Source organism: Natator depressus, chromosome 24 (assembly GCF_965152275.1).
Source record: "Natator depressus isolate rNatDep1 chromosome 24, rNatDep2.hap1, whole genome shotgun sequence".
In the NCBI taxonomy this organism is placed as follows: domain Eukaryota; kingdom Metazoa; phylum Chordata; order Testudines; family Cheloniidae; genus Natator; species Natator depressus.
In genome coordinates, this window is record NC_134257.1 from 13075599 (window position 1) to 13100032 (window position 24434).

Genomic DNA, 24434 nt, shown 5'->3' on the forward strand with positions numbered 1-24434 from the left:
ACAGCCGCACATAAACCTGCATGGGGACGCAGCCACCTCTGGGGCGGGGCAGTCACGAAGAGCCACACATAATACCATATGGGGACAGCTCGCTCGGTACTGAGATACAGCCATGTCTGGGGCAGGGCAGGTGGGAACAGCGGCATATAATGCTGCATGGGGACATATTGCTACGTGCTACCCCGAGGCAGTGGCCTTGTCCTCTATCTAGGCAAACATCGTGGCAGACACACTGCTGACCATTTTCAGCAGAGTGGAGTTCCCCAAGTGGGTCCTTACAGACCAGGGGTCCAACTTCATGTCAACCCTGCTCCAGTGCTTGTGGGAGCAGTGTGGGGTCCGGCACTTCTGGGCCTCGGCGTATAACCCTCAGTCCAATGGGCTGGTGGAGAGGTTCAATGGGACCCTAAAGATGATGCTGAAAACCTTTATGGACCAGCACTCGCAGGACTGGGACAAGTATTTACCCCACCTGCTGTTTGCACACAGGGAAATGCCCCAGGAAGCCACGGGGTTTTCCCCATTCGAGTTGCTGTATGGGAGGAGAGTGAGGGGAGCCCGGACTTGATGAGGGACGAGTGGGAGGGGAAGGCCTCCCCCGATGGAGAATCAGTGGTGGAGTATGTACTGACCTTCTGGGAAAGGCTCGTGGAGCTTATGGGCTTGGCCAGGGGAAACCTAGCCAGGGCACAGAGGAAGCAGAAGGTCTGGTACGACCACTCAGCACATGCCCGCTCCTATGGTACCGGGGACCAGGTGATGCTTCTCATCCCCATGAGGAAGAACGATCTGCAAGCTGCCTGGTCATCAGACAGGTAAATGAGGTGAACTGTGTAGAGAAACTGTCCACCGGGTGCTGCATTCATACCCCGTCCCCTGTGTGGCCCCAAACTCCAACCGGCCTGGGCTCACTAACCTGGCTGTTCACTAGATGGAGACGGGAGCCAACCCCCCCATCAGGTGTTCCCCATTCAGGATCTCTGAGAAAGCAGCCCAGGACTTGGAGAGACAGGTCGGAGACATGCTGGATTTAGGGGTGATCCAGCCGTCCTCCAGCCCCTGGGCCTCTCCCATAGTGCTGGTCCCCAAGAAGGACGGATCAATCTGGTTTTGTTTGGACTATCGGAAGCTCAATGCTATCACCATGTCCAATGCCTACCCCATGCCTAGGACCGATGAGATCCTTGACAAGTTGTGGGGTGCCCGGTACCTCACTACTATGGATCTCACCAAAGGCTACTGGCAGGTGCCTTTGGACCCAGAGGCCAGGGCAAAGTCTGCCTTTACCTCCCCCCCCACCCCACCCCCGGGCTCTTCGAGTTCCTGGTCCTGCCTTTTGGCCTCAAGGGGGCACCTGCCACCTTCCAGCGCCTGGTGGATCAGTTACTAAGGGGGATGGAGGACTTTGCTCTAGCCCAGTGCTTCTCAAGCTCTCTGATGTGGGGGACCAGCAATTTTTTCCCCCAACGTGCGCGCAGACCAGCAGCCGATGGCTCGCGGACTGGCACTGGTCCGCGGACCACCACTTTGAGTAGCACTGCTCTAGAGTATATTGACGATATCTGTGTCTTTAGCCAGACCTGGCAGGACCATGTGTCCCAAGTGAAGAGGGTGCTGGGTCGCCTCCAGGATGCAGGGCTGACCATAAAAGCTGGAAAGTGCAAGGTGGGGATGGCAGAGGTGTCATACCTGGGCCACAAGGTGGGGAGCAGCCACCTGAAGCTGGAGCCGGCCAAAGTGGACGCAATGAAAGATTGGTCTGCTCCCCAGACTAAGAAGCAGGTCCAGGCTTTCATTGGGATGGTGGGGTACTACTGGAGGTTTGTGCCCCACTTTAGCTCCCTGGCAGCTCCCCTCACGGAGCTTTGTAGGAAGGGGAAGCTGGATAAGATGGTCTGGACCAAGCAGTGCCAGAGGGCTCTCTGTGCGCTGAAGGGGGCACTTATCCAAAGCCCGGTGCTGGTAAACCCAGATTTTAACAAACTCTTCCTGGTGTTCACCAATGCCTCAGACACCGGGCTGGGTGCGGTGCTGATGCAAACTCATACTAAGGGGGAGAGACACCCCATTGTGTACCAGAGCAAGAAGCTGCTGCCCCGGGAGCAGCACTATGCGGCCATAGAGAAGGAACGCCTGGCCATGGTGTGGGCCCTTAAAAAGCTGAAGCCGTATCAATTTGGGTGGCACTTTACTGTGTACACTGACCATTCACCCCTGATGTGGCTGCACCTAATGAAAGGGGCTAATGCCAAGCTGCTGAGATGGGGCCTTCTCCTCCAGGGTTATGACATGGAGGTAGTCCATGTGTGGGGGAGTGCCTATGTTATAGCCCATGCTTTATCATGGGGCGGGGGCCCTGAACTTCCCCAGGTCACTGGCTAAGTGACCCCACTCAGTTCAGACTCGAAGGGGGGAGAGATGTGACTAAGTGGGGGATTTTTGTGGTTTTTTCAATGGTTTGCATGCACGGGGGTGGGACTCAGTTTCCCTGGGCATTACTGGTTTAACGAGGTGGTGGGAGAGGGAGTTTGTTGTTACAGAGGATCAGCGACAGAACTTGGGACCTCGGCCAATGGCCGGGAGAATGGGTACCCCAGATACTGGTGACCTGGTGACCGGGATGCCCAGCTCAGATGCCACAGCTGGTGGGCTGTGCAAAGTGGACCCTGGTCAGCTGACCAGCCAGAGGGGTACAAAGCAGGGCTGAGAGGAGAGGCGCCCCAGGTGACCCTATTTACCTGGACAAAAGACAAAGGACAGAGGCGGGGCTTGGGGGCAGGTGATATCGGATGCCCAGCTGGAAGGAGGGGTTCTCTGGGCTGGCAGTGGAGAGCCAGGCAGAGCCCCCCTGGATGCAGGGGAGGCTTAGATGTGCTGTGCTGGGGGAGGCCAGGCCTGAGGGCCCTGAGAGTTTCCTCTGCTGGGTTCAGACGCTCAATAAACCCTCCTGTGTTACACTGGCTGAGAGTCGCTCCGATCTAGAGAACGGGGGCATTACTCCCTCTGGGCACGGAGGTCCCGGGGGTCCAGAGCGAATGGACTCCCTGAGGGGGCCCACGGAGAGAGACAGGCGTGCTAAGGCTCAGAGGTGCGGTTCCAGGATGTGGAGGGGCTTAACCCCCGAGACAGAGTGGACCCCCGAGAAGGGCTGTCTCACTGAACGGGGTTCCCCCCAGGGACCGTACAGGGCCAAGAGTGGGTACGACCTGGGAGTCTGTGACAATCACCACATGGGAACAGCTCGCCCGGCATCGGTATGCAGACACCTCTGGGGCGGGGCAGCTAGGAACAGCATCACATGCCACCACTTGGGGACAGCTCGTCTGGCCACCTCTGGGGCGGGGCAGCAAGGACAGCAGCAAATAACACCACGCGGGGACAGCTTGCCTGGCACTGGGACGCAGCCACCTCTGGGTTGGGGCATCTGGGAACAGCCGCACGTAACACCTCACAGGGACAGCTTGCCCACTGCTGGGATACAGCCTCCTCTGGAGCAAGGCAGCCAGGAACAGCCGCACATACCACCACACGGGTACAGCTCGGCTGGTGCTGGGAGGCAGCCAAGCTCCCTGCACCCAGCCCACCTCACCTCCTCCTCCTCTGTCTCTGCCTCCTCCCCTGAACGCACCGCATCCCTGCTCCTTCAACTATCTCCCAGTGCTTGCCACCACCAAACAGCTGTAGCAAGCTCTGGGAGGGAGGGGGGAGGAGGGGAACGTGGCACGCTCAGGGGAGGAGGCAGGGAAGAGGCGGAGCCGGGGTGGGGATTTGGGGAAGGGGTTGGAATGGGGGTGGGAGGGGGCAGGGCTGGGGTGGAATTGGGGTGGGACTGGGGGCAGAAGGGGGTCGAGCACCCACCGGCACCAGTAGAAGTCAGCGCCTATAGGGCGGGGCATCCAGAAACAGCTGCACATAACACCACATGGGGACGGCTTGCCCAGTGCTGGGACGCAGCCACCTCTGGAGTGGGGCTCCCGGAAACAACTGCACATAACACCTCACAGGGACTGTTTGCCTGGCGCTGGGATACAGCCCCCTCTGGAGTGGGGTAGCCAGCAAAACCCGCACATAACGCTACACGGGGACAGCTTGCCCAGCCTTAGGACACAGCCACCTCTGGGGCGGAGCAGTCGGGAACAGCCGCACAGAAACCCGCACAGGGACGTTTCGCCTAGCACTGGGACACAGCCACCTCTCGGGCACAGCAGACAGGAACAGTTACACATAACACCACACGGGGACAGCTCACCCAGCGCTGGGACGCAGCCATTTCTGGGGTAGGGCGGACAGGAACAGCCACACAACACCACATGGGGACGGCTCTTTCTGTGCTGGGACAAAGCCACCTCTGGGGCGGGGCAAGTGGAAACAGCTGTATACAATGCGGCATGGGGACAGCTTGCCCAGCGCTGGGATGCAGAATGTTATTGTAGTGTTTCCCCCTGCCTCCCTTGTTTAGGCCCCCTATATCAGCTGTACTTACGCAACGTGGGGGAGAGGGGCCCCTGAGGCGTGAGGACCCCAGGGATGCTGGTGCCCATCCCGTCTGTGTCTGTTGGGGAGAATAGAGGGGAAGAAAAGGGGTTGGGATGGTGGAGACAGAGCCCCCCCCCCCCCAGATAAGGGTCACCCTGGGTCGCCCCTCCATGGAGCAGACATGGCCCGGCCCTGCTGAGCACCAGAACCCAAGACGTGTTGCAGGGTGCCGGAAAGACCCTGGAGTCCTTGGGGAGACCCCAGCTAGGGGGAAAAGGATGCCCCCATATACCAACACCCTTTTATCCAATCCCTGAATCCCATCCGCTCTGCACCCTGACACCCCAGTGCCCCCTGCCCCACTGCTATATCCCATCCCCTCCATAACCCACAACCCTGGCTACACACCTACACCCTGTCCCCTCCATACCCCAACACCCCCTTACCCCACCCCTGCACCCCATCCCCTCCGTACTCTGACACCCCAGTGCCCCCTAACCCCTGTCCCCTCCATACCCCCACATCCTCTGCCACACCCCTACAACCCAAACCCCCGGACACCCTTTCACCCCCTTACCACACCCCACAACCCATCCCCTCTGTACCCTGACACCCCAGCACCCCCTAACCCCGTCCCCTCCATAACCCCATAACCCAGCACCCCCTGCCCCACCCCTACACCCCGTTCCCCCACACTCCCTGCCCTACCCCTACACCCCATCCCCTCCGTGCGCCCACACCCCAGTACCCTTTGCCCAACCTCTACACCCTGTCCCCCCACACTCCTGCCCTCCCCCTACCCCCCGTCCCCTCCGTGCCCCCAAACCCCAGCACCCCTTACCCGCCTCCTCTGTACCTCACAATCCAGCACCCCTTACCCTACCCCCTCCTTACCCCAACACACCATCTCCTCCCAACTCCCTGCCCCCACCACAGCTTCCCAATATCCCCCATACACCTGCACCCCTCACCCTGTCTCCCTCTAAACACCCTGCCCCCTACCCCCCCAAGTCCCCAAGGCCACCTTTTTGTGGAGGAGCAGCACCCCAGCTGTGGGGCCCAGGCATCACCTGCTTTGAGCCCTAGCGCCAGGCGGTCCGGGAAGAGCTCAACACACTCGCTGGGGAAGAAGCCAACCTGGCGAGACAGACAGATGGAGTCAGGGTCCACTGCCCCACCCCCAAAAGCTGAACATGGGGGTGTGATGTATTGACATGAACTGTGACTGTATAGATCATTGTTGCAACCAATGTCCTATAGTGGCACCAAATCTTGTACAAAGGAGGTCAAGCAAGGTGTCTATGATAAGGTTATGATCTGCTGGTTATGATTATGCTGTCTATATGCGTGTATCATTTTTTAATTTAAAGTTATAAGTATTGGCTCTATACTGTCTGTATTTCAAACTTGTGCTATGCTTCTGGGTGACACCCCAGACAGTGTGGCGTCAGCACTGCCTAGCCTGCTTGATGGCCCATTATGGACCATCAGCTATACAATTGACCCATTGAGAGAAGGCGGATACATCTTAGGACTCAGCAAGGCAGCAGGGACCTGCCTATGGAGAGAACTCTGAGGCTTTCAAGCCGTGTGCTGGCCAGCTTGAGTTTAAAACAAAGGAAGCACAGGCCGCATGGTAAGGGACTAGAAAAGGCAGCTGCATCTTCTCCATCTTGTCTTCAATCCTGTTTCTTATCTCTGGAGGAACTGTGCTACAAACTGAAGCTCTGAACGAAGGACTGAATGACCCATCCCAGCTGTGGATGTTCTCCAGAGACTTGATTTGAACCTGCAGCTTATTCCATCACTGCTACAAGCCTGAACCAAGAACTTTGCCATTACTGTGTGTAATTGATTTCTTTAACGAATTTTAACTCTCATCTATATTTCTTTCTTTTTATGAATAAACCTTTAGATTCTAAAGGATTGGCAACAGCGTGATTTGTGGGTAAGATCTGACTTGTATATTGACCTGGGTCTGGGGCTTGGTCCTTTAGGATCGGGAGAACCTTTTTTTGGTTACTGGGGTATTGGTTTTCATAACCATTTATCCCCACAACGAGGGGCACTGGTGGTGATACTGAGAAACTAGAGTGTCTGAGGGAATTGCTTGTGTGACTTCTGGTTAGCCAGTGCGATGAAACCAAAGTCCTCTCTGTTTGGCTGGTTTGGTGTGCCTTAGTAGTGAAGGAACCTCCAGCCTCGGGCTGTGACTGCCCTGCTCTAAGCAATTTGTCCTGAATTGATACTCTCAGTGTGTCCTGCCAAAGGCTGCTTTGTTACGGGGGGATCTCCACACGCTACCCCAAGAAGGACACCCACCCGTCCCGTGTGGTGAATTCCTGCCCCACCCCCCGGATGGCATGGGGATCTGTCCATGTGACATGATGAAGGCCACTGGACCCGATGAACCCCAGGGCTGAATCTGGAGCAGCCAAAGGTGTGAACTCAAGGTGCATTCCTTAAACTGAATTAAGCACCTGGGTGGGTGCTTAGCTTCCCAATGGCAGCAGTTCTTCCTAATCCACTTCCAAAGGGAGTGACGCTCACCCAGCTGCTGCCCACTCCCATTCGGAAGGAAAATGTTGTGATGAAGTGGGGTCTTCCTCCTTGTTACATTGTACATGAGCCTATGTGAGTCTTACTGTTTTGCATGAATATTGTGTGTGCCTCGGTTTCCCTGTGTACTGCACCAATGCCTCGGTAGTGGGAATAAGGGTGTGTGACTTTTGCTGAGACCCTTGGAGCAGGTGAGGCGGCTCCAGCTGCCTGCACATATGCTATGGCTTCATAACTTGAGACCCAGGAGAGGGGTGTGACCAGGGGACACATTGCCCGGGAAGCGAGACAAAGACCAGGAGGGAGGGCTACAGGTGTGTCGGAGGTCAGGTCTCTGGTAGCTGGGCAGTCAGCTTTGGGGGACTTGGAGATGGGGGAGTCCAGGGCATCCGGCCCGGGGTCCCCCCAAAAGAGACTTTGCTGAAAGTCACTGATTTCTGTGCTAACAAACTCTGTTCTTTGCTGTGTTCCTGTCGACTAATAAGCCTTCTGTTTTACTCACTGGTTGAGAGTCACTGCTGCAGCGTGGGGGTGCAGGGCCCTCTGACTTCCCCAGGGGCCCCGTCCAGCTGGACTCGCCAAAGGGAAGTGTATGGTATGAACAGGGATGCTGCATGCTCTGAGGTCAGACCAGGAAGGCCATAGCCAAAGAGGCTCCTTGCTGTGGGCAGTGTGCCCTGAGGGGAGTCATGCCACCCCAGAGTCCTGACTGGCTTCATACAGAGCAGGTCCAGCACATCGGGCCTGTGACTCCGTCACAACGTCCACACCGCCATTTAACTAGTCCACTTTAACATCCAATCTGGATTAACCTACCACCAGTGAATCCAGATTAACGCACCAATCGCAATTCTGGATTTCTTTCCTAATCCATTTTCCTGGCAAATCTGGATTAACCCACCAACAGTGAATCTGGATTAACCAAACTAGAGTGAATGTATACTACCCCACCAACAGCAAATCTGGATTTCCTGTCCTGATCCACTTTAATAATGAATCTGTATTAAACCAGTGAATCCAGATTTCCTTTCCTAAACCACTTTAACTGCAAATTCGGATTAACCTAACAACAGCAAATCCAAATTAACCCACCAACACTAAATCCGAATTAACCCCCCACCCGTGAATCTGGATGCCCGTTCCTGCGTGTCAATGGCTATGACAGACCCTCTGCCCCCAGAACCCCCTGGTGTAGATGCAGCCTAAGCCAACAGAGGCTCTTCTGCAGGCGCATACATACACACCCAGCACGGCACACCGATGGAAGCCCTCCTCTGTCGACACAGCTGGGTCTGCTCTGCTCTGGCCTGGGATGGGGAGGTCTGACACCCCAGACTGAGGGAGCTGTACCAGGATCAGTTTTCAGAGTAGACCAAGCCCAAGTTAAATTGCATTCAGTTCCTCCTCCCAAACTGAAGCAGCCTGAATTCCGTTTAGCTTCATTCCCTTGCTAAGTGGGTTCGCCTCCTTGGGGCCAGGCACCTGCAGTGCAGATGGCAAGCGTCCACCTGGGCAGCTAGTGAGCAATGGTTAAGCCCACGTGACGCCCTGGGCAGGCCTGCCCCTGTTCTGGGACAGCCAATGCCAGGCATCTGGGCCATGGGGGCTCACTGCTGTAGCCGGGGGGGAAGTCAGCCATGGGGTGCGTGCTGGGGGGACCCAGTGCCAGGACCAGGGACCAGACACTGCCCAGACCCCAGGAGCCGGGGGGCAGCTCAGCCGGAGCGGCGACTCCCCATGCCCCGAGCTGCCCCCCACCCTGCATTCCCACCCCCCCATGTGCCCCCATGCCCCTGGCTCTCCCATGCAGCCCCCCCGCCCCCGGTGACCCAGGCATGGGGGGGCAATGTCCAGTGGGGAGGCCCCCTCCCCTCGCAGACCCTCCCCAAGCCCCACACCCACCTGGAAGCCGTGCTTTCCTCGCCACCAGCTGATCTCCTCCTTGGGGGGCATGTCGATTACCGACACAATGTCCCCGACCTGCGCTGAGCAGAGAGACAGTCAGGGGGACCCCGAGGCCCACAGAGCAGTGCCTCAGAGGGGGTTCTGGAGCTGTAAGCTTCCCCAGGGCAGTGCCCTAGCCAGAGCAGGAGGGGGCTCCAGGGCTGTGAGCTTCCCCAGGGCAGTGCCCCAGTCAGAAGGAGAGAGAGCTCTGGTGCTGTGAGATTCCCCAGGCCAGTGCCCCAGTTGGGTTGGAAGGGGGCTCCAGTGCTGTGAGCTTCCCCAGGACAGTGCTCCAGCCAGAGGGGGCTCTGGTGCTGTGAGCTTCCCCAGGACAGTGCCCCAGCCAGAGCAGGAGGGGGGTTCCAGGGCTGTGAGCGTCCCCAGGACAGTGCCCCAACCGGAGGGGGAGGGGGCTGTGGGGTTGGTGGTGCCCCTCCACACCTCACCTCGAAGGACAGCTCATCAGGGGCCTGGGCCGTGTAGCGCTTGATGACATGGGCGGCTGCGATGGCTGGGACGTTGATCGAGGCCTCCTCGTTCACCAGCAGCCGGTTGCCATGGTTATCGATCTGCAACAGAGGAGGTGCAAGAATGAGCATGTGGCAAGGGGGAGACTGGATGGGGCGTGGGTCTGCTCTGGGGGGGTGGGATGAGCTGTGGGTCTGATGGGGGGGGAGGGCGGGAGGGGGCTGTAGGTGGTCAGGGGTGGGGCCGATACTGGGCTGGAAGGCCTAGAGGTCTGATGGGAGGGATACAGGGCTGGGGGACTGTAAGTCTGATTGGCAGGAGGAGGGCAGGAGGGGCTGTGGGTCTGACCAGGGGTAGGGTGGATGCCAGGCTGGATGGGCTCATGGGTCTGATGAGGGGGTGGGGGGATGCTGCGCGGGCTGGGCCGTGTGGGTGTGGGGTTACCGGTCTGGACAGGGGCCGGGTCTGGTGCGGGGGTGGGGGGGTTACTGGCCTCGACAGGGCCGGGGGTTGGTGTGGGGGGTGGATGCTGGGCGGGACAGGCCTGTGGTCTGACAGAGGTGTGTGGGGTTACTGGCCTGGACAGGACCGGGGGCCGGTGTGGGGGTGGATGCCAGGCAGAACAGCCCTGTGGGTCTGATGGGGGTGTGTGGGATTACCGGCCCGGACAGGGCCGGGGGCCGGTGTGGGGGTGGATGCTGGGCAGAACAGGCCCATAGGTCTGACTGGGGGCGGGTCCCGTGCTGAACGGCCCCTACCTTTCCTGCCCCCCCCCCATCTCACCTCCATCCAGGTGAGGACGGGCCCGCAGTTAATGTTGCTGTCCACAATGGCAGAGAGCTTCTCCAGGTACTGCCGCAGGACTGGGGCCAGCATCTAGGGGGCAGGAGCAGAGTCAGGGCCTGGCAACCACCCCCCTCATGTCTGCCCCACAGCGAAGGCTCGTCTTGTGCTGAGATTCAGCCATCTCTGGGGTGGGGCAGCTGGGGAACAGCCACACATAATGCCGCCCGGGGAAGGTTTGCCTGGCACGGAGATGCAGCCACTTCTGGGGTGGGGCAGCCGGGGAACAGCTGCACATAATGCTGAGGGACAGCTCGCCCAGTGCTGAAATACAGCCACCTCGGGTGTTGTGCAGCCGGGATACCGCCACACGTAATGCTGCCTGGGGACACCTCGCCCAGTGCTGAGATACAGCCATCTCTGGGGCAGGGCAGCCGGGGAACAGCCACACATAATGTCACCTGGGAACGGCTCGCCCAGCACTGAGATGCAGCCACCTCTGGGCTGGGGCAGCCTGGGAACAGCCACAGAGCAACTCCCCAAGCTCTGCCCAGCGCCCCCCATGACTCACCTCAGCCTGTTCCCGGGCCTGGCAGGGCGGTGGCAGCTCGGGCAGCTGGGAGAAGCGGCGGTCAAAGATGCAGCAGTGCAGGTGCCCGTCCAGCCTGCAGAACTCCTCATAGCTGCGGTGAACGGGCCACGTCTTCCCCTGTGGGGTGGGAGGCAAAGGGGGATGTCAGCTGGGGGCAAGGGTGGGGGACACTGGTGAGGTGGGGCTGGGAGGTGCTGTGGCAGCTGAGGACAGAGTGAGGGATGGATCTGGGGGTCTAAAGAAGGAAAGTGGGGAGCAGTGGCACAGTGTGGGGTGCCACCGTGGGGCACGACAGGATGGACCAAGGGGGGACTGCAGGGGAAAGGGGAGGGGGTGGGTTTGGGGGTACAGGGGTCCCCTCTCCCCCTCAGCAGTTGGCATGGCAGAGGGGACCCCAGCTGGAGAGGAGGGACCCGGGTTGGGAATGGGAGGGTCAGGAAGGGGGGGCTCTAGGGAAGATTGGGAATGGGGGGGTTGGGAGGGGGGCTCCACTCACCTGGCAGGTGACCTGGACAATGAAGAGCAGCTCCCCGTCCCCCAGGGTACCAGGCAGCCCCTCCCCTTGCTCGGAGGCCAGCAAGAGCTGTGGGCATACAGTGGGTGAGAGGTGCCCTTGAGGGACCCAGGCATCCGGGGCAAGTTGTTTCCCCGGCGTCACTTGGTGCACGCTCAGTCCAGATCCCCTGAATGTCCCCCCTTACCCCAGGAGAGAGAACCCAAGTGTCCAGGAGAGAACCCAAGCGTCTGGGAGTTCAGTCCCCAACCCGACACCAAACCTGCATCTGATCCCCAGTTGGGACCCAATGTCTAGGTAGCCCTACCCAGTTTCTGCTCCAGCAAGAGACGCTCCCACCTCCCCAAGAACCCAGCTGTCTGGGAGATGACCCCCCACCTGTCCCTGTACATGGGACCTAGGCAACCAGAAAACCCCCCCAAATTGGACCCAGGCATCCGGGTGACCAACCATCCTCGCCCAGAAAGGACTGGGGCAGCACCTGGGAAGAGGATTGCCAGGATGGGACTTAGGAGTCCGGGAAGAGGCTCTCTGGGGAGGGGACCAGGGGTACAGGAGGAGGGATCCCACGGGGGACCCAGGCATCAGGGATTGGGGCTCCCCAGGGGGCCACGGTGGTTGCTCACCTGGATGTGTCCAAAGTCCACGGCCTCGTAGTGGAAGTGGGCGCATTCAGCCAGCTTGGGGAAATGGGCTCGGGTGATGGACAGCCTGGGGGGAGAGGACACCCCACTGTACCCCATTGTGCCCCCACAGCATCCTACTGTACCCCACCCTTGCTGCAACCCACACAGCACCACACTGAACCCCACCCTGCTGTACCCCACAAAGCACCCCACCCCCACTGTCCCTAGTCCCCCTGTGTGTCCCACACAGCATCCCACATCCGCTGTACCCCACACAGCACCCCACCCCATCCCCACTGTCCCCCAGTGTGTCCCACACAACACCTCACTGTAACCCATGCCCGCTGTACCCCATACAGCACCCCATCCCCACTGTCCCCACTGTACCCCAGTGTGCCCCACACAGCACCCCACTGTACCCCACCCCCGCTGCACCACACAGCACCCCCATTGTACCCCACTGTCCCCCAGTGTGCCTCATGAAGCACCCCACTGTACCCCATCCCTGCTGTACCCCACACAGCACTGGGTACCCTGATCCCCTCATGGTACCCCTCAAAGCACAGATTACCCCAACATGCCGTGGTATCCAACGATAAATAATCCCACTATTTAGAAGGAGGGTGGGGTGTGACTGAGCAAGAGCCAGGCATCCGTGTGGGCTGCTCTCTGCAACTGCGCAGCACCAGAAACCCTTGGGACGGGGACAGATCATCGGAGAGAAAAATCTCGTAACGCTGGCGCCGTGTGAACCCCGGATGCACACGCCCCAGACACTGCCCGGGGACACCGCTGGGGACACCACCACCAAGTGGGGATTTTCCCTTATTATGTTGTATGTGAGTCTTACTGTTTTGCATGAATACTGTGTGTGCCTCAGTTTCCCTGTGTGCTGCACCAATACCTCAGTGGTGGGAATAGGGGTGTGTGACTTTGGCTGAGACCTCTGGGGCAGGTGAGGCTGCTCCAGCTGCCTGCACATATGCTATGACCAGTGCCCTTCCTAACCTGAGACCAGGAGGGGGATGCAACCAACTGACTCTTTGGCTGGGAAGCAAGACAAAGAGAAGGAGGAGGAGCAACAGGGGTATCTGAGTTCGGGTCGCTGGAAGCTGGAACTCTACTTGCGGGGACTGGAAGAGGGGGAGTCCAGGGAGTCTGGCCCAAGACTCCCAAAATGGACTTGCTAACAAGTTCCGTTCTATGCTGTGTTCCTGTCGAATAATAAACCTGTTTTATCGGCTGGCTGCGAGTCACTGCTGTCTGTGGAGTTGGGGTGCAGGGCCCTCTGGCTTCCCCGGGAGCCCTGCCCCGGCACACTCGCTGCGGGAAGTGCACGGTGTGGAAGGGGATGCTGAATGCTCCAAGAAGGTCGAAGCTTCTTGCCCTGGAGACAGTGTAGCTCACAGAGAGGAGGCTCCCCCAGAGTCCTGGCTGGCTTCAGACGAAACAGTTCCAGAGCATGGCCCAGTGACTCTGTGACAGACACTGCCTGGGGACACTATCCCAGGACACCACCCCGGGGACACTGCCTGCCTGCAGATCCAGGCCCCTGCCTAGCAGAGACCTGGGCAAAGTGCAGGGAAGGGAACAGGGGATGAGGAGAGAGTCAAAGGCCTGGGACTATTCAGCTTGGAAACGAGCGGATTGAGGGGGTAGGCCAGAGGGCTCTAAAAGCCTGTCTGGGGTGGAGGGAGAGACTGGGGGGTGTTATTTACCCCTTCAGCTAACATGGGCCAAGGGCATCCAGGGAAATTACCAGGCAGCAGGTTTCAGACAAACAGAAGGATGGACTCAGCGCGCAGCCAGCTTGGAGAACTCACCGCCAGTTGTGGTGGGGGCCAGAAGTGTAACAGGGTTCAAAGAACGAGCTAAGTTCCTGGAGGAGGGGCCGGGCACGCGCTGTCCCTGAGCCACTGACTGGCAGCCAGGGGCTGGATGGCTCCTGGCCCTGTCCTGTTTCCCTGGCCCAGGCCCCTGCCAGGCCCCGGACACTGGGCTGCCCCAGCCTGGCTGTTCTTATGACAGCACTTAGACAGCACAGGATACCCCAACACTGCTGTACCCCACACAACACAGGGTACACACCCCATGGTACTCCACACAGCTTGGGGTACCCCAACACTGCTGTACCCCAGACAGCATGGGGTACCCACCCCCATGGTACCGGACACAGCATAGGGTACCCCAGCACCACTGTACACCAGACAGCACGACGTACCCACCCGCAGGGAACCCCAACACCGCTGTACCCCAGAGAACATGGGGTACCAACTCCCCATGATATCCTATTCACCATGAGGTACCCAACCCCACATGGTATGCCAGGTAGCATAGAGTAACCTGACACCCTGACACCCACACAGCACTGGGTACTCCACCCCCCCATGATATCCCAACTCCCTGCTATACACAACCAGGGACTACAACTGTCCACAGAACCCATCCCCCTTCTGTTGTACCCCAACCCCCCAAAGAACCCATCCCCCTCGGCTGTACCCCAACCCCCCAGAACCCATCCCCATTCTGCTGTACCCCACCCCACAGAACCCATCCCCCCTCAGCTGTACCCCAATCCCAACCGGGGACCCCGACAGCAGACAGAACACTATCCTGTTGTTATATCCCACTGTTGTTATATCTCAAACTCCAACTGCCCAGCATACAGCACCCCCAGAATACCCCAAGCACCCACAATATCCTAATCAGGTAACAGCCATGTACCCAACAGCGAGACAGAGTCCAGTGTCTCCCCTGCCCCCTGCTATATCCCAGCCTTGGGATCCCCCCAGCACCCAGATACCCACCTCTATATCCCAGCCCTCGAACCCCCCAGCACCCAGATAAGCCCGCGCTATATCCCAGCCCTGGGACCCCCCAGGGCCCAGACACGCCCCCCCCATATCCCACTCCTGGAACCCCCCAGCACCTAGACACCCCCCCATATCCCAGCCCTGGGACCCCCCAGCACCCAGACACTCCCAGCACCTAGACACGCCCCCCCCTCTATATCCCAGCCCTGGAACCCCAGGACCTAGAACCCCCCCATACATCCCAGCCCCCATGGCACTGAGACACGTCCCCGTCCCCTCGCTATATCCCAGCGCCCCGGACTCCCCGGTATCCAGACAGCCCCATCCTCCCCCGAGCTATATCCCAGCCCTGGGACCCCCTGTACCAAGACACACCCTCCCTTCTGCTATATCCCAGACCCCCAGGCCTCCCAGCACCAAGACACATCCCATTCCCGGGCCTCCCAGCACCAAGACATGTCCCTGGCCCTGCACTATACCGTAGCCCCTCGGACTCTCTGGCACCCAGACACAGCCCCATCCTTCCCCTGGAGCTATATCTCAGCCCACATATTAGAGGATGCTGTCCTTTCTATTGTCCCTTTAATTGTCTGTTTCTCTAGCTGGACTCCCATGGGACACGTGCCCCCAAGAGGGGAGCCTGAGATCTGAACCCTCCACTCCCATCGGCGACCGCCCAGCCCACAGGGACCCCAGTGGAGAACCCACTCACTCCCCCATTGCATGGACGGGCTAGGCACACGTCATGCCGCACTCACCACTAGGGGTGCCCCTCCCAGAGCAGGGCTCCCCCTGCTTACCTCTTGGGGGCTTTCCCCTTGACGCTGGTGGCTGTGTTCCCCAGGGGGCGGATCGGCCCATCCCCTGTCCCATCCAGACTGTCCGTGCTGCGGGCCTGCAAGGGTGAATCAAACAAACCTCAGGCCCAATTTACCATCCCCCAAAAGGAGCCCAAAATGCTCGCCTGGTGCTGAGTTGCAGCCACCTCACAGGGGAGAAAGCTGGGGAACAGCCGCACATAATGCTGCACAGAGACAGCTCACCCAGCACTGAGATGCTGCCCCACCCTAGAGGTGGCTGCATCCCTGCTACACGCCAACCATCCCAGTTCTCCCCCCTGCGCCATGTAATCCCATCCCCTTTAGCTTTAGCAGGCTGCGGAGCAACAATCTCCATGGATCAGGTTTCCGGTCAATAGCTGCCTGCTTAGATATTCTTTGCCATGACCCCCACCCCTCCATGCAGCTCCCCATTTTACCCTTTGGGACAGCCCCCCATCAACCCCAAATCCCTGGCACTGTGCAGAGAGGCTGGGGGATTGCTGGGAAAGGGACATCTCCCCTTCTATTTCCACCAGACAGATTTGGGGGCAGGACCTTGTTGAGGGATGGCGAGGTAGGGGTACAGGCATAGGCAAAGGCAGCTCAGGAGGGTTGAAGTCACCACACCCTACAGCCCCAAATGCATACGGAGCCCCAAACTGCACCCCAAAATCCAAATCAACCTGGGGCTGCATCAGAGCTGGCGTCCGACTAGCGGGGAAAGGCCCCATTCCCTGCCCTGGGGCTGGATCGGAGACCACATCCTCTCTGTCAGTTGCATGGATGCTCCGGTTATTGACTGCAAGTGGGGGAGCCCCAATGGCCTCAGAACCGAGTCAGGCCCAGAACCCCGGCCTGGCCCTTCTCTCCAAGCGGGATGGGTGTAAGGGGGGGTGGGAGTGGGGGATGCCATGGGGGGAAGGGGGCACCTGGGCTCTGTGGGGCATAGCCCGACAGACCAGATCTGGGGAAGGGGGAAAGAAGACAAAGGGTGAGACAGACACAGGAGTGTAACACCCCTACCCCCGCACCTTACCTTCCCATCCCCCCGCAAGGAACTGACCCCCAGAAACTCCTGGCCATAACCCTGCTCCCCCACTGCCTCCCTTCCTCCCACAAGAGGTTGCATAGGAGACACCCCCCCACACTTCCGCCACCTCCACGTTGGGGGGGGGGGGTTTAAGACACGTGGTAGGGGTTACATAACAGCTTCTTGCAATGGCCCAGTTCCTCCCACGGGGACCCAGGAAAAGCACAAGACGCCCCCCATAACCCAGCTCCCTCTTCCCCAGCCCAGCTGACCCCCTTATCTCCCACCCCCTACCTAGCTGCACCTCCGATACCTGTCCCTCGGTGAGCTGCTCCCCCATAACCCACCCCCAGCCTATCTGGCCCCCTTATAACCCACCCCAATAGTTTGGGGTTGGGGCTCTCTCCCTGCACAACTCTGGTGTGCGTCCTCATTTCCCCCATCTAGCTGCATCATTCAGGGTTAGGGGGCCGAATATCCCCGCACTGGATTAACAGAGACCCCCATTTCCTGTGCAAAAGTGGGGTGCACAACCCCTCATGGGAGGCTAAGATTGGGTGCTAGGTGATTTCAGGCAGAAAGGGGCCAAGACCCCAAAATACAGAGCAAGACAGCTGGAAAAATTATAGCCCCCTCCCAAATAAAAACTATGAGAGAAACTGGGTGCCCCAAAATACCTACAGCGTGGGAGTGGGACTGCCAAATCTTGGAGCATTTATAGGGGAGATTCCCCTGGCCCCCCAAAAGAGGATTTTGGGGGTGTGGGGATTTTGGAACTGGGATTCCCTGCAAAATCTCCCCACAAAAGTGTGAGAGGTGTGCACTGTGTCTTCCCCCCAAATCTTTATGGTCAGGGAGGTTTATGGGGGGAAGACACCCCTAAAACTCCATAACCCCCAATCGGAGAGATGCCCCGAGGCGGGATTGTGGGGTCACGGGAGGGGACCCTAAATACACCCTGGAATAGATCCCCCAACCTGGGAGATGCCCCGAAGAGGGATTAGAGGTGCAGGGGAGGGGACCCTAAATATATATATGGGGGTTGGGATGGGGGTGGGGCTAAGGAACAGGTGCATGTGTGGGGAGCGTTGGCGCCGAAGCCAGCCGGGAAGGGCGGGCAGCATTTTGGGGTGGGTAGAGGGTTAAACAAACATGGGGGCACAATCCAATGGGGACCCCTCCCCGTCAGCCCAGACAATAACCCCCCCCCCCACTTACCACCATTGTGTCTCCGGACCGCTAGGAGGAGCCGGGGGTGAGGGCCGGAGCCATGCGGAGGGGGGTGAGGCATCTAGCAGGGACAGGACCCCCATCCGCAGCCCCCCAGGGAGGGAGCGTGGGTGGGGGGGTCAGCTCCCACTGGCCATGGGTGGAGAGCGGCACAATGGGGCGGGAGGGTGGAGAAGCTGGAGAGCGAGGGAAGGAGGCAGACGGGGAGGGGGGAGGAGACTCACACCGGGGGGTGGGGGGGAGACGGACGGACGGACAGAGGGACGGACGGGCGCAAGGTCAGCTCCTACCCCCAGAACAGAGCCTCGCCGGGCTCCGAGCCGCGGAGCGGGGGAAGGAGCCAGGCGGAGGGATGGGGGGACGGAAGGAGCCAGGCGGAGGGAGGGGCGTGGAGGGGGAGGCGGACGGAGACAGACAGACGGGGGAGCCGGGGAAGGAGGCGGGGAGGGGGGAGCGCGCGCGCGCTCGCTGGCAGCCCCCCACCCCAACGCCTGGGGAAGGAGAGAACGGAAAAGCCCCTGGGAGAGGAGGGCGGGGGGCAGGATCCAGGGGTGCCCCCCACGCCCGGCCCCACCGGGAAGGTGCCCCAGGGAGCGCCCCCGGGGGCGGGGGGCTGGGAGGGCCGCGCCCGCTGGTACGTTCCCATTGAGATGCAAAGGGGCAGAGGCACAATGGGCCAGGCGCCAGCAGCTGGGCAACCCGCACAAAGGGGCTTCTGTTAGCCCGGCTCGCGCAGCCCCCCCCCCCGCGTCAGGGAGAGAACCCAGGAGTCCTAGCCCCCCCCTGTAACCACCAGACCCCACTCCCTTCCCGGAGCCAGGGAGAGAACCCTGGAGTCCCAGCCCCCTACTCCCCTCCTGAGACCCAGGCCCTTGGTGGCAGTGTCGGGGGTGGGAATCCCCGGGGGAGGATGCTCCTAGGTCACTGTGTGCGGCTGCGTTCTCAGCACAGGATACATCAGGAACCCCCCCCCCCAGCCTTCCCCCGCAGACTGACCCTCAGCCCCAGTGTCCCACAGACTGACCCCAACCCCTTCCCCCCACAGACTGACCCCCAGCCCCAGTGTCCCACAGACTGACCCCAACCCCTTCCCCCCACAGATTGACCCCCCAGCACCCCACAGACTGACTCCCAGCCCCAGTGCCCCACAGATTGACCCCAGCCCTCCACAGACTGACCCCCCCCAAATCCTCCTCCCCACCTGAGCCCCCGCAGCCCACTCTCTACCCAGTGTGAGGAACAGGACAGTTTAGGGTGTGGGGGGTGTCAGTGCCGGGGGTATTTGGTGTGGAGAGGGGATGACACAAGTGAGGCAATTGGGGGCTGCATGGGGGGCATGAGGGTGGGGGGAGTAAGGAGCTGTAGGGTACAGGAGGGGGCTGTGTGGGGGACTGATCAGGGTGAAGGGAGGGGGAGGGACGGAGGCTACGGGGTGGCCAGGGTATTCCATGCAGGGCTGCAAGTGATGGGGGTGGGTCATGGAGTCTCTAACAGTTGGGGGGATGGAAAGTATTGAGGGTTAGGAGGGTTTGTGGAGGGATTGGGGGGCTGTGCAGGGAAGTGGGCCTGTGTGAGTCAGTTGGGGAGTCCCTGCTGCCTCCGGCTGGGGGTCTGCTCTGTGTGGGCTGGGTACGCTGTCTGGGTTTGGAGTTACCAATCTGGGGAGACTCCTTGGGAGGGGGACTGCATATCTGGGTCAGGGCAGAGAAGTTGGGGGGCTGTGCACTGGGGAGAGATCAGGGAGCAGCATTGGGGTGAAGCTCCCAGACCCCTCCAGGAATCCCTGCCTTGCCCCCCAGCACTCACTGTGCCCATGGTGGGGCCGGGGGATGCCGAGTTCCCTTTCTGCTCCCTACCGTGGAGAGCGAGCGCAGACGAGGCGTCCACTTCTGCTGGCTGTTGTCCACCAAGGAGAATCGGCGCAGCACACGGGGCTCCATGGTGGGGGGCTGGAGACCCTGAAGCAGGGTGGGGGTCAATTGATGGGGTCCAGTTGTGACCAGGGTCCCTGCCACACAGGGACACTAATAAGAGGTCCCTGTGCAGCCTTACATGTGGCTGTTCCCCAGCTGCCCCACCCCAAAGGTGGCTGCCTCTCAGCGCTGGGTGAGCTGTCCCTGTGTGGTGTTATGCACAACTGTTCTCCAGCTGCCCTGAACCCAGAGGTGGCTGCATCTCAGCACTGGGCAAGTCATCCCTGTGCAGCGTAATGTGCAGCTGTTCCCCAGCTGCCCCTGAGGTGACTGCACATCAGTGCTGGGCAAGCATCCCCAGAGGTCTAAGCTGCTTGGATCAGATCTCGCTCCTCCTGCAGATGCTGCTTCTGCTTCCTGCCCGCATTTGGGAATTGCAGCAGGAAGCGGCTGGGGGTCGCCAGATCCTGTCGGCGCTTTAAATCTGGGGGCTGTATTCTGAGCTAAGCGTGAGCTGGGTGCAGGCTGGCACGGCTGTGCTCCTGGCACTGAGATCCCCTTGTGCATGCTTACTCACAAGTCTCGCGCCAGCGCCTCCCTGCCACACACGCTGGCCTGGGCCCTGTGCACCTACATCAAGGGTGGGCAAACATTTTGGCCCGAGGGCCACATCTGGGAATAGAAATTGTATGGTGCGCCATTAATGCTCACAGTCTCTAAGGTGCCACAAGTACTCCTTTTCTTTTTGAAAATTAGGATTGGAGTGCGGGAGGGGGTGGGGGCTCTGGTTGGGGTGCGGGCTCTGGGATGGGGCCAGAAATGAAGAGTTCAGGGTGCAGGAGGGGGCTCCAGACTGGGACGGAAGGGTGCTGGGGGGGGGTGAGGGCTCTGGCTGGGGGTGCGGGCTCTGGGGTGAGGCTGGGGATGACGAGTTTGGGGTGCAGGAGGGTGCTCTGGGCTGGGATCAAGGGGTTTGGAGGGTGGGAGGGGGATCAGGGCTGGGGCAGGGGGTTGGGGTGCGGGGGGAGGCTCGGGCTGCAGGCTCTAGGCAGCGTTTACTTCAAACAGCTCCTGGAAGCAGCGGCATGGCCCTTCTCCGGCTCCGAAGCGGAGGCACAGCCGGGTGGCTCTGCTCGCTGCCCCATCTGCAGGCACCTCCCCCACACGGTTCCTGGCCAAAGGGAGCTGAGGGTGCAGCACAGGTTGCCTCTATGCGTAGAAGCCAGAGGGGGGCCATTCCACTGCTTCTGGGAGCTGTGTGGAGCAGCCCCCGACTCTGCTCCCTGGCTGGAGCGGGGCAAGCCCCAGACCCCACTCCCCAGCAGGAGCTCGAGGGTCAGATTAAAACAGCTTGCGGGCCATAGTTTGCCCACCCCTGACCTACATCCTCCTGGGTACACTCACCTGTGCCCAGTGAACAAGGCTACTCTGCCCCGCCATGCACATCCCCCCATGCCTTTTGCACTAGGACGCCCTTCGTGCTCACCACAACTGTCCTCTTTATCAATAGTCCAGCACCACTGCTTACATAGAAGGCTCGCCTGGCGCTGAGATGCAGCCACCTCTGGGGCAGGGCAGCCAGGGAACAGTGACACATAATTCCACACAGGGATGCTCGTCCACTAATGAGATGCAGCCACCTCTGGGATGGGGCAGCTGGGGAAGAGCCGCCCAGCGACGCCATACTGGGGCCAGCCCTGACTGCAAGGGGAGAGCGCCCCCTGCTGATCCCCCACCCTGGTCCCTGCAGCCCCCTGGCTGTTCTGGAGGTTTCCCACCCACGTCCCTGCCCAGACCGAGGCTGCAAGATCAGCGCCAGGGCAGCCCCGGCTGGATTGAGACTCGCCACGCAGGGCAGCAGGTTTCAGAGAGCAGGGCTGGGGCGGTGGCACTGTGGGGCTCTGCCAGGTATGTCTGGGGGCCTGTCCCACTGTCATGAGCACAGCGCCCCTGCGCACCAAGTTTGCAGATGGAACAAGGCTGGGGGGTCAGAGAGCAGAACCCCCTAGCACAGGCTGGGGCTGGATCGAAGCTGGTGCCCCCTGGAGGGGAAAGGCCTTATGCCCCAGTCCCACCCCCCAAGCCAGCTGCTTGTCAGAGTCTCAGTTGTGAGCTAGCTCCGTCACCTCCAACGTGGTCTGTGGCTGTGCTGGTGCCATCACGTCCCACAGAACTTCAGCTTTCACGGGCTGCTAAAGCTTCTGGCCTTAGTGGTTGGGATAGACCAGCGGTTCTCAAACCTTTGTACTGGTGACCCCTTTCACACAGCAAGCCTCTGAGTGCATCCCCCACTTATAAATTAAAAACACATTTTTATATATTTAACACTATTATAAATGCTGGAGGTAAAGTGGGGTTTGGGGTGGAGGCTGACAGCTCGCGACCCCCCATGTAATAACCCCGCAACCCCCTGAGGGGTCCCAACCCCATTTGAGAACCCCTGGGATAGAAGCTGCCTGGGTCTGCCGAGAGCCTGTGCCTGTCGCTGAGAGAAGGGGGAGCTGCCCCACATGTGACCAACCCAGCAACGCTGCCTGGGTCTGCTGAGAACCTGAGCCAATCACGGGGTGTGTGTGTGTGTGGGGGGGGGGGGGCTGGCCTGCCTGCCTCCCCATGATCTCCAAAGTCCAGTGTCCCTGACATTCACTGTTTCCCCACTGGTGATCTTGGTGGCAGGGGGCGCAAAGGCTGGGTGGAGGGCAGGGCGGGAAATGCAAAAGGAAGAGACAGGCAGAGGGGGAAGTGCAAGTGGGGAGGGTGGGAAAGGAGGGAGCCAAAAAAAAAAAAAAAAAAAAAAAAAAGGCTGTATAGGGAAGGGGGGTGGGGACAAGGGATTTCCTTCTCACCCCCCTCCCCCCGCCCGCTGGGAAGGCAGATGGGCTGACAGCTAGGCTGGGGCTTTCCCAGGAGGCTGGAGGAGAAAGGACCCCCTCGCAGGAGAGGGGCTGGGGGGCAGTGAGTGACAGACACACATATGGAGGGGCACTCAGCTCCTCCAGCAGGGGTCAGCACACACACAGAGCTGGGCTTATCCCCTATAAGGGGGGGTAGTGTTCACATGCACACACATGCCAGCTGCACAGACATGGGGTGGAGGGAAACCCCAGTCCCGTGGAGTGGGGCCTCCTGTGGCCCGGGGAGGCAAGAAGAAGCTGCGGCAGGAGCCAGAGTGGCTCTGGTAGATGTCTGGGAGCAGGGCCAATGGGGGGGGTGTACATGTGCAGATGGATAGACAGACGTCTGCACATGGGCATGGATGGACAGGCAGATGGAGGGATGGATGGATGGAGGGGTAAAGGATATGTGTGGGCAGGGGCGGAGGGGTGGGTGAGTGGAGGGTGCATGTGGGGAAGGATGGTTGGATGGATGGATGGATGGATGGATGAATGAAAGGGAAGGATGGATGGATCGAAAGGTAGAGGATATGTGTGGTCAGGGAAAGGGGTGGGTGTGGGGAAGAATGGGGGGTGGAGGGTGCACGTGGGGGGCAGATGGAGGGAGGGGTGGGTGTGGGGAAGGACAGATGGAGGGTGCATGTGGGGCAGGGTAGATTGGTGGGAGGATGGTGGATGTGTGGAGGGGGGCAGATGGAGGGGTCATAGACCCATAGCAATGTGGGGCTGAAAGGGACCTGGAGAGAGGATCCAGCCCAGCCAGGGCTGTCTGCCCTGCTTTTAGAAGCATCCTGCGCCAGGACTCCCTGCTGAGGTTCCTGTCCTGCCCCAGGGCACCTGCCAAGCTCCCCACACACAATGTCCAACCTTAGCTGGCCTCACGGCACTGCTGCCCTTTGCGCCTGGCCCTGCCAAGAGGCCTGGCTGCCCATCTGCACAACACGCCAGAGCCAGTGTCTCAGCTCCAGCTTCCCGGCACCAGGTTTCAGTCTCTCCTTCCAGCCCAGGGGTCCAGCCCTTTCCTCCTTTGCTGCTTTCCTTGCGGCTTTGCCAGCGGCCACATCACCCCCGTTGTGCAGCACCCAGAACCGGACCCAGGACACTGACCGAGGCCTCCTTGGCGCGGCTGCAGAGTGGCTCCTGTCTGGCTCCCAGGCCCCTGCTGGCCCAGCCGGAACCATGGGCGCTGGCTTGGCACTAGTGTTACCCTGGTGACCCATATCTAGCTTAACAAATTTATTTGAGCATAAGCTTTCGTGAGCTACAGCTCCCCCCAGCTCCTTCTCTGTGGGACTCTCCTAGGCTGGCAGCACCAGCTGGCATCTGGGCAGTGGCTCCCCCTCAGACCAGGGCTACACTCAAATCGTGCAGCAGTAGAACCACACCACTCGGGGTGTGAAAATCCCCCCGAGCGAGGCAGCTGCACCAGCCTAACCCCAGTGCAGACAGTGCCCTGGAGACTCAAAAGTGCCTCCCGGGGACATCGCTACCCCGCTCATGGAGGTGGTGCAGCGGCACCAGGCAGCATTGCATCGACCTGCCTTAGCCTTGTGTTTTGCACGTGGCCTCCGTGAATTTCATCAGGTGTCTCCTAGGCCGTTTTCCCAGATCACTTGGGTTTCGAATCCTGTCCCCCAAAGCACTGGTGCTCCGCCTGGCTGGGTGCTGTCTGCAGACGCTACAAGCTGCCATTAGCCCAATCCCTGACGAAGATAGTGCTCAAAACCGGAGCCAGGCTTGATCCTGGCAGGCCCCACTCGGTGCCAACCAC

The 24434-nt window shown here is 60.1% G+C and overlaps 1 protein-coding gene across 1 annotated transcript in view; it reads right to left on the reverse strand.

Moving 5' to 3' along the window:
* Positions 1-17981, reverse strand: part of ARHGAP33 (Rho GTPase activating protein 33) — a 38583-nt gene extending 20602 nt beyond the window's left edge. The window contains 10 exon segments of the mRNA XM_074938644.1: positions 4484-4552; positions 5547-5613; positions 8938-9015; positions 9426-9548; positions 10231-10323; positions 10802-10939; positions 11319-11405; positions 11963-12047; positions 15576-15670; positions 17845-17981. Of these exon segments, the coding sequence (XP_074794745.1) occupies positions 4484-4552; positions 5547-5613; positions 8938-9015; positions 9426-9548; positions 10231-10323; positions 10802-10939; positions 11319-11405; positions 11963-12047; positions 15576-15670; positions 17845-17850 (841 nt within the window). The 5' untranslated portion in view covers positions 17851-17981.
* Between the last annotated feature and the right edge of the window lie 6453 nt (positions 17982-24434).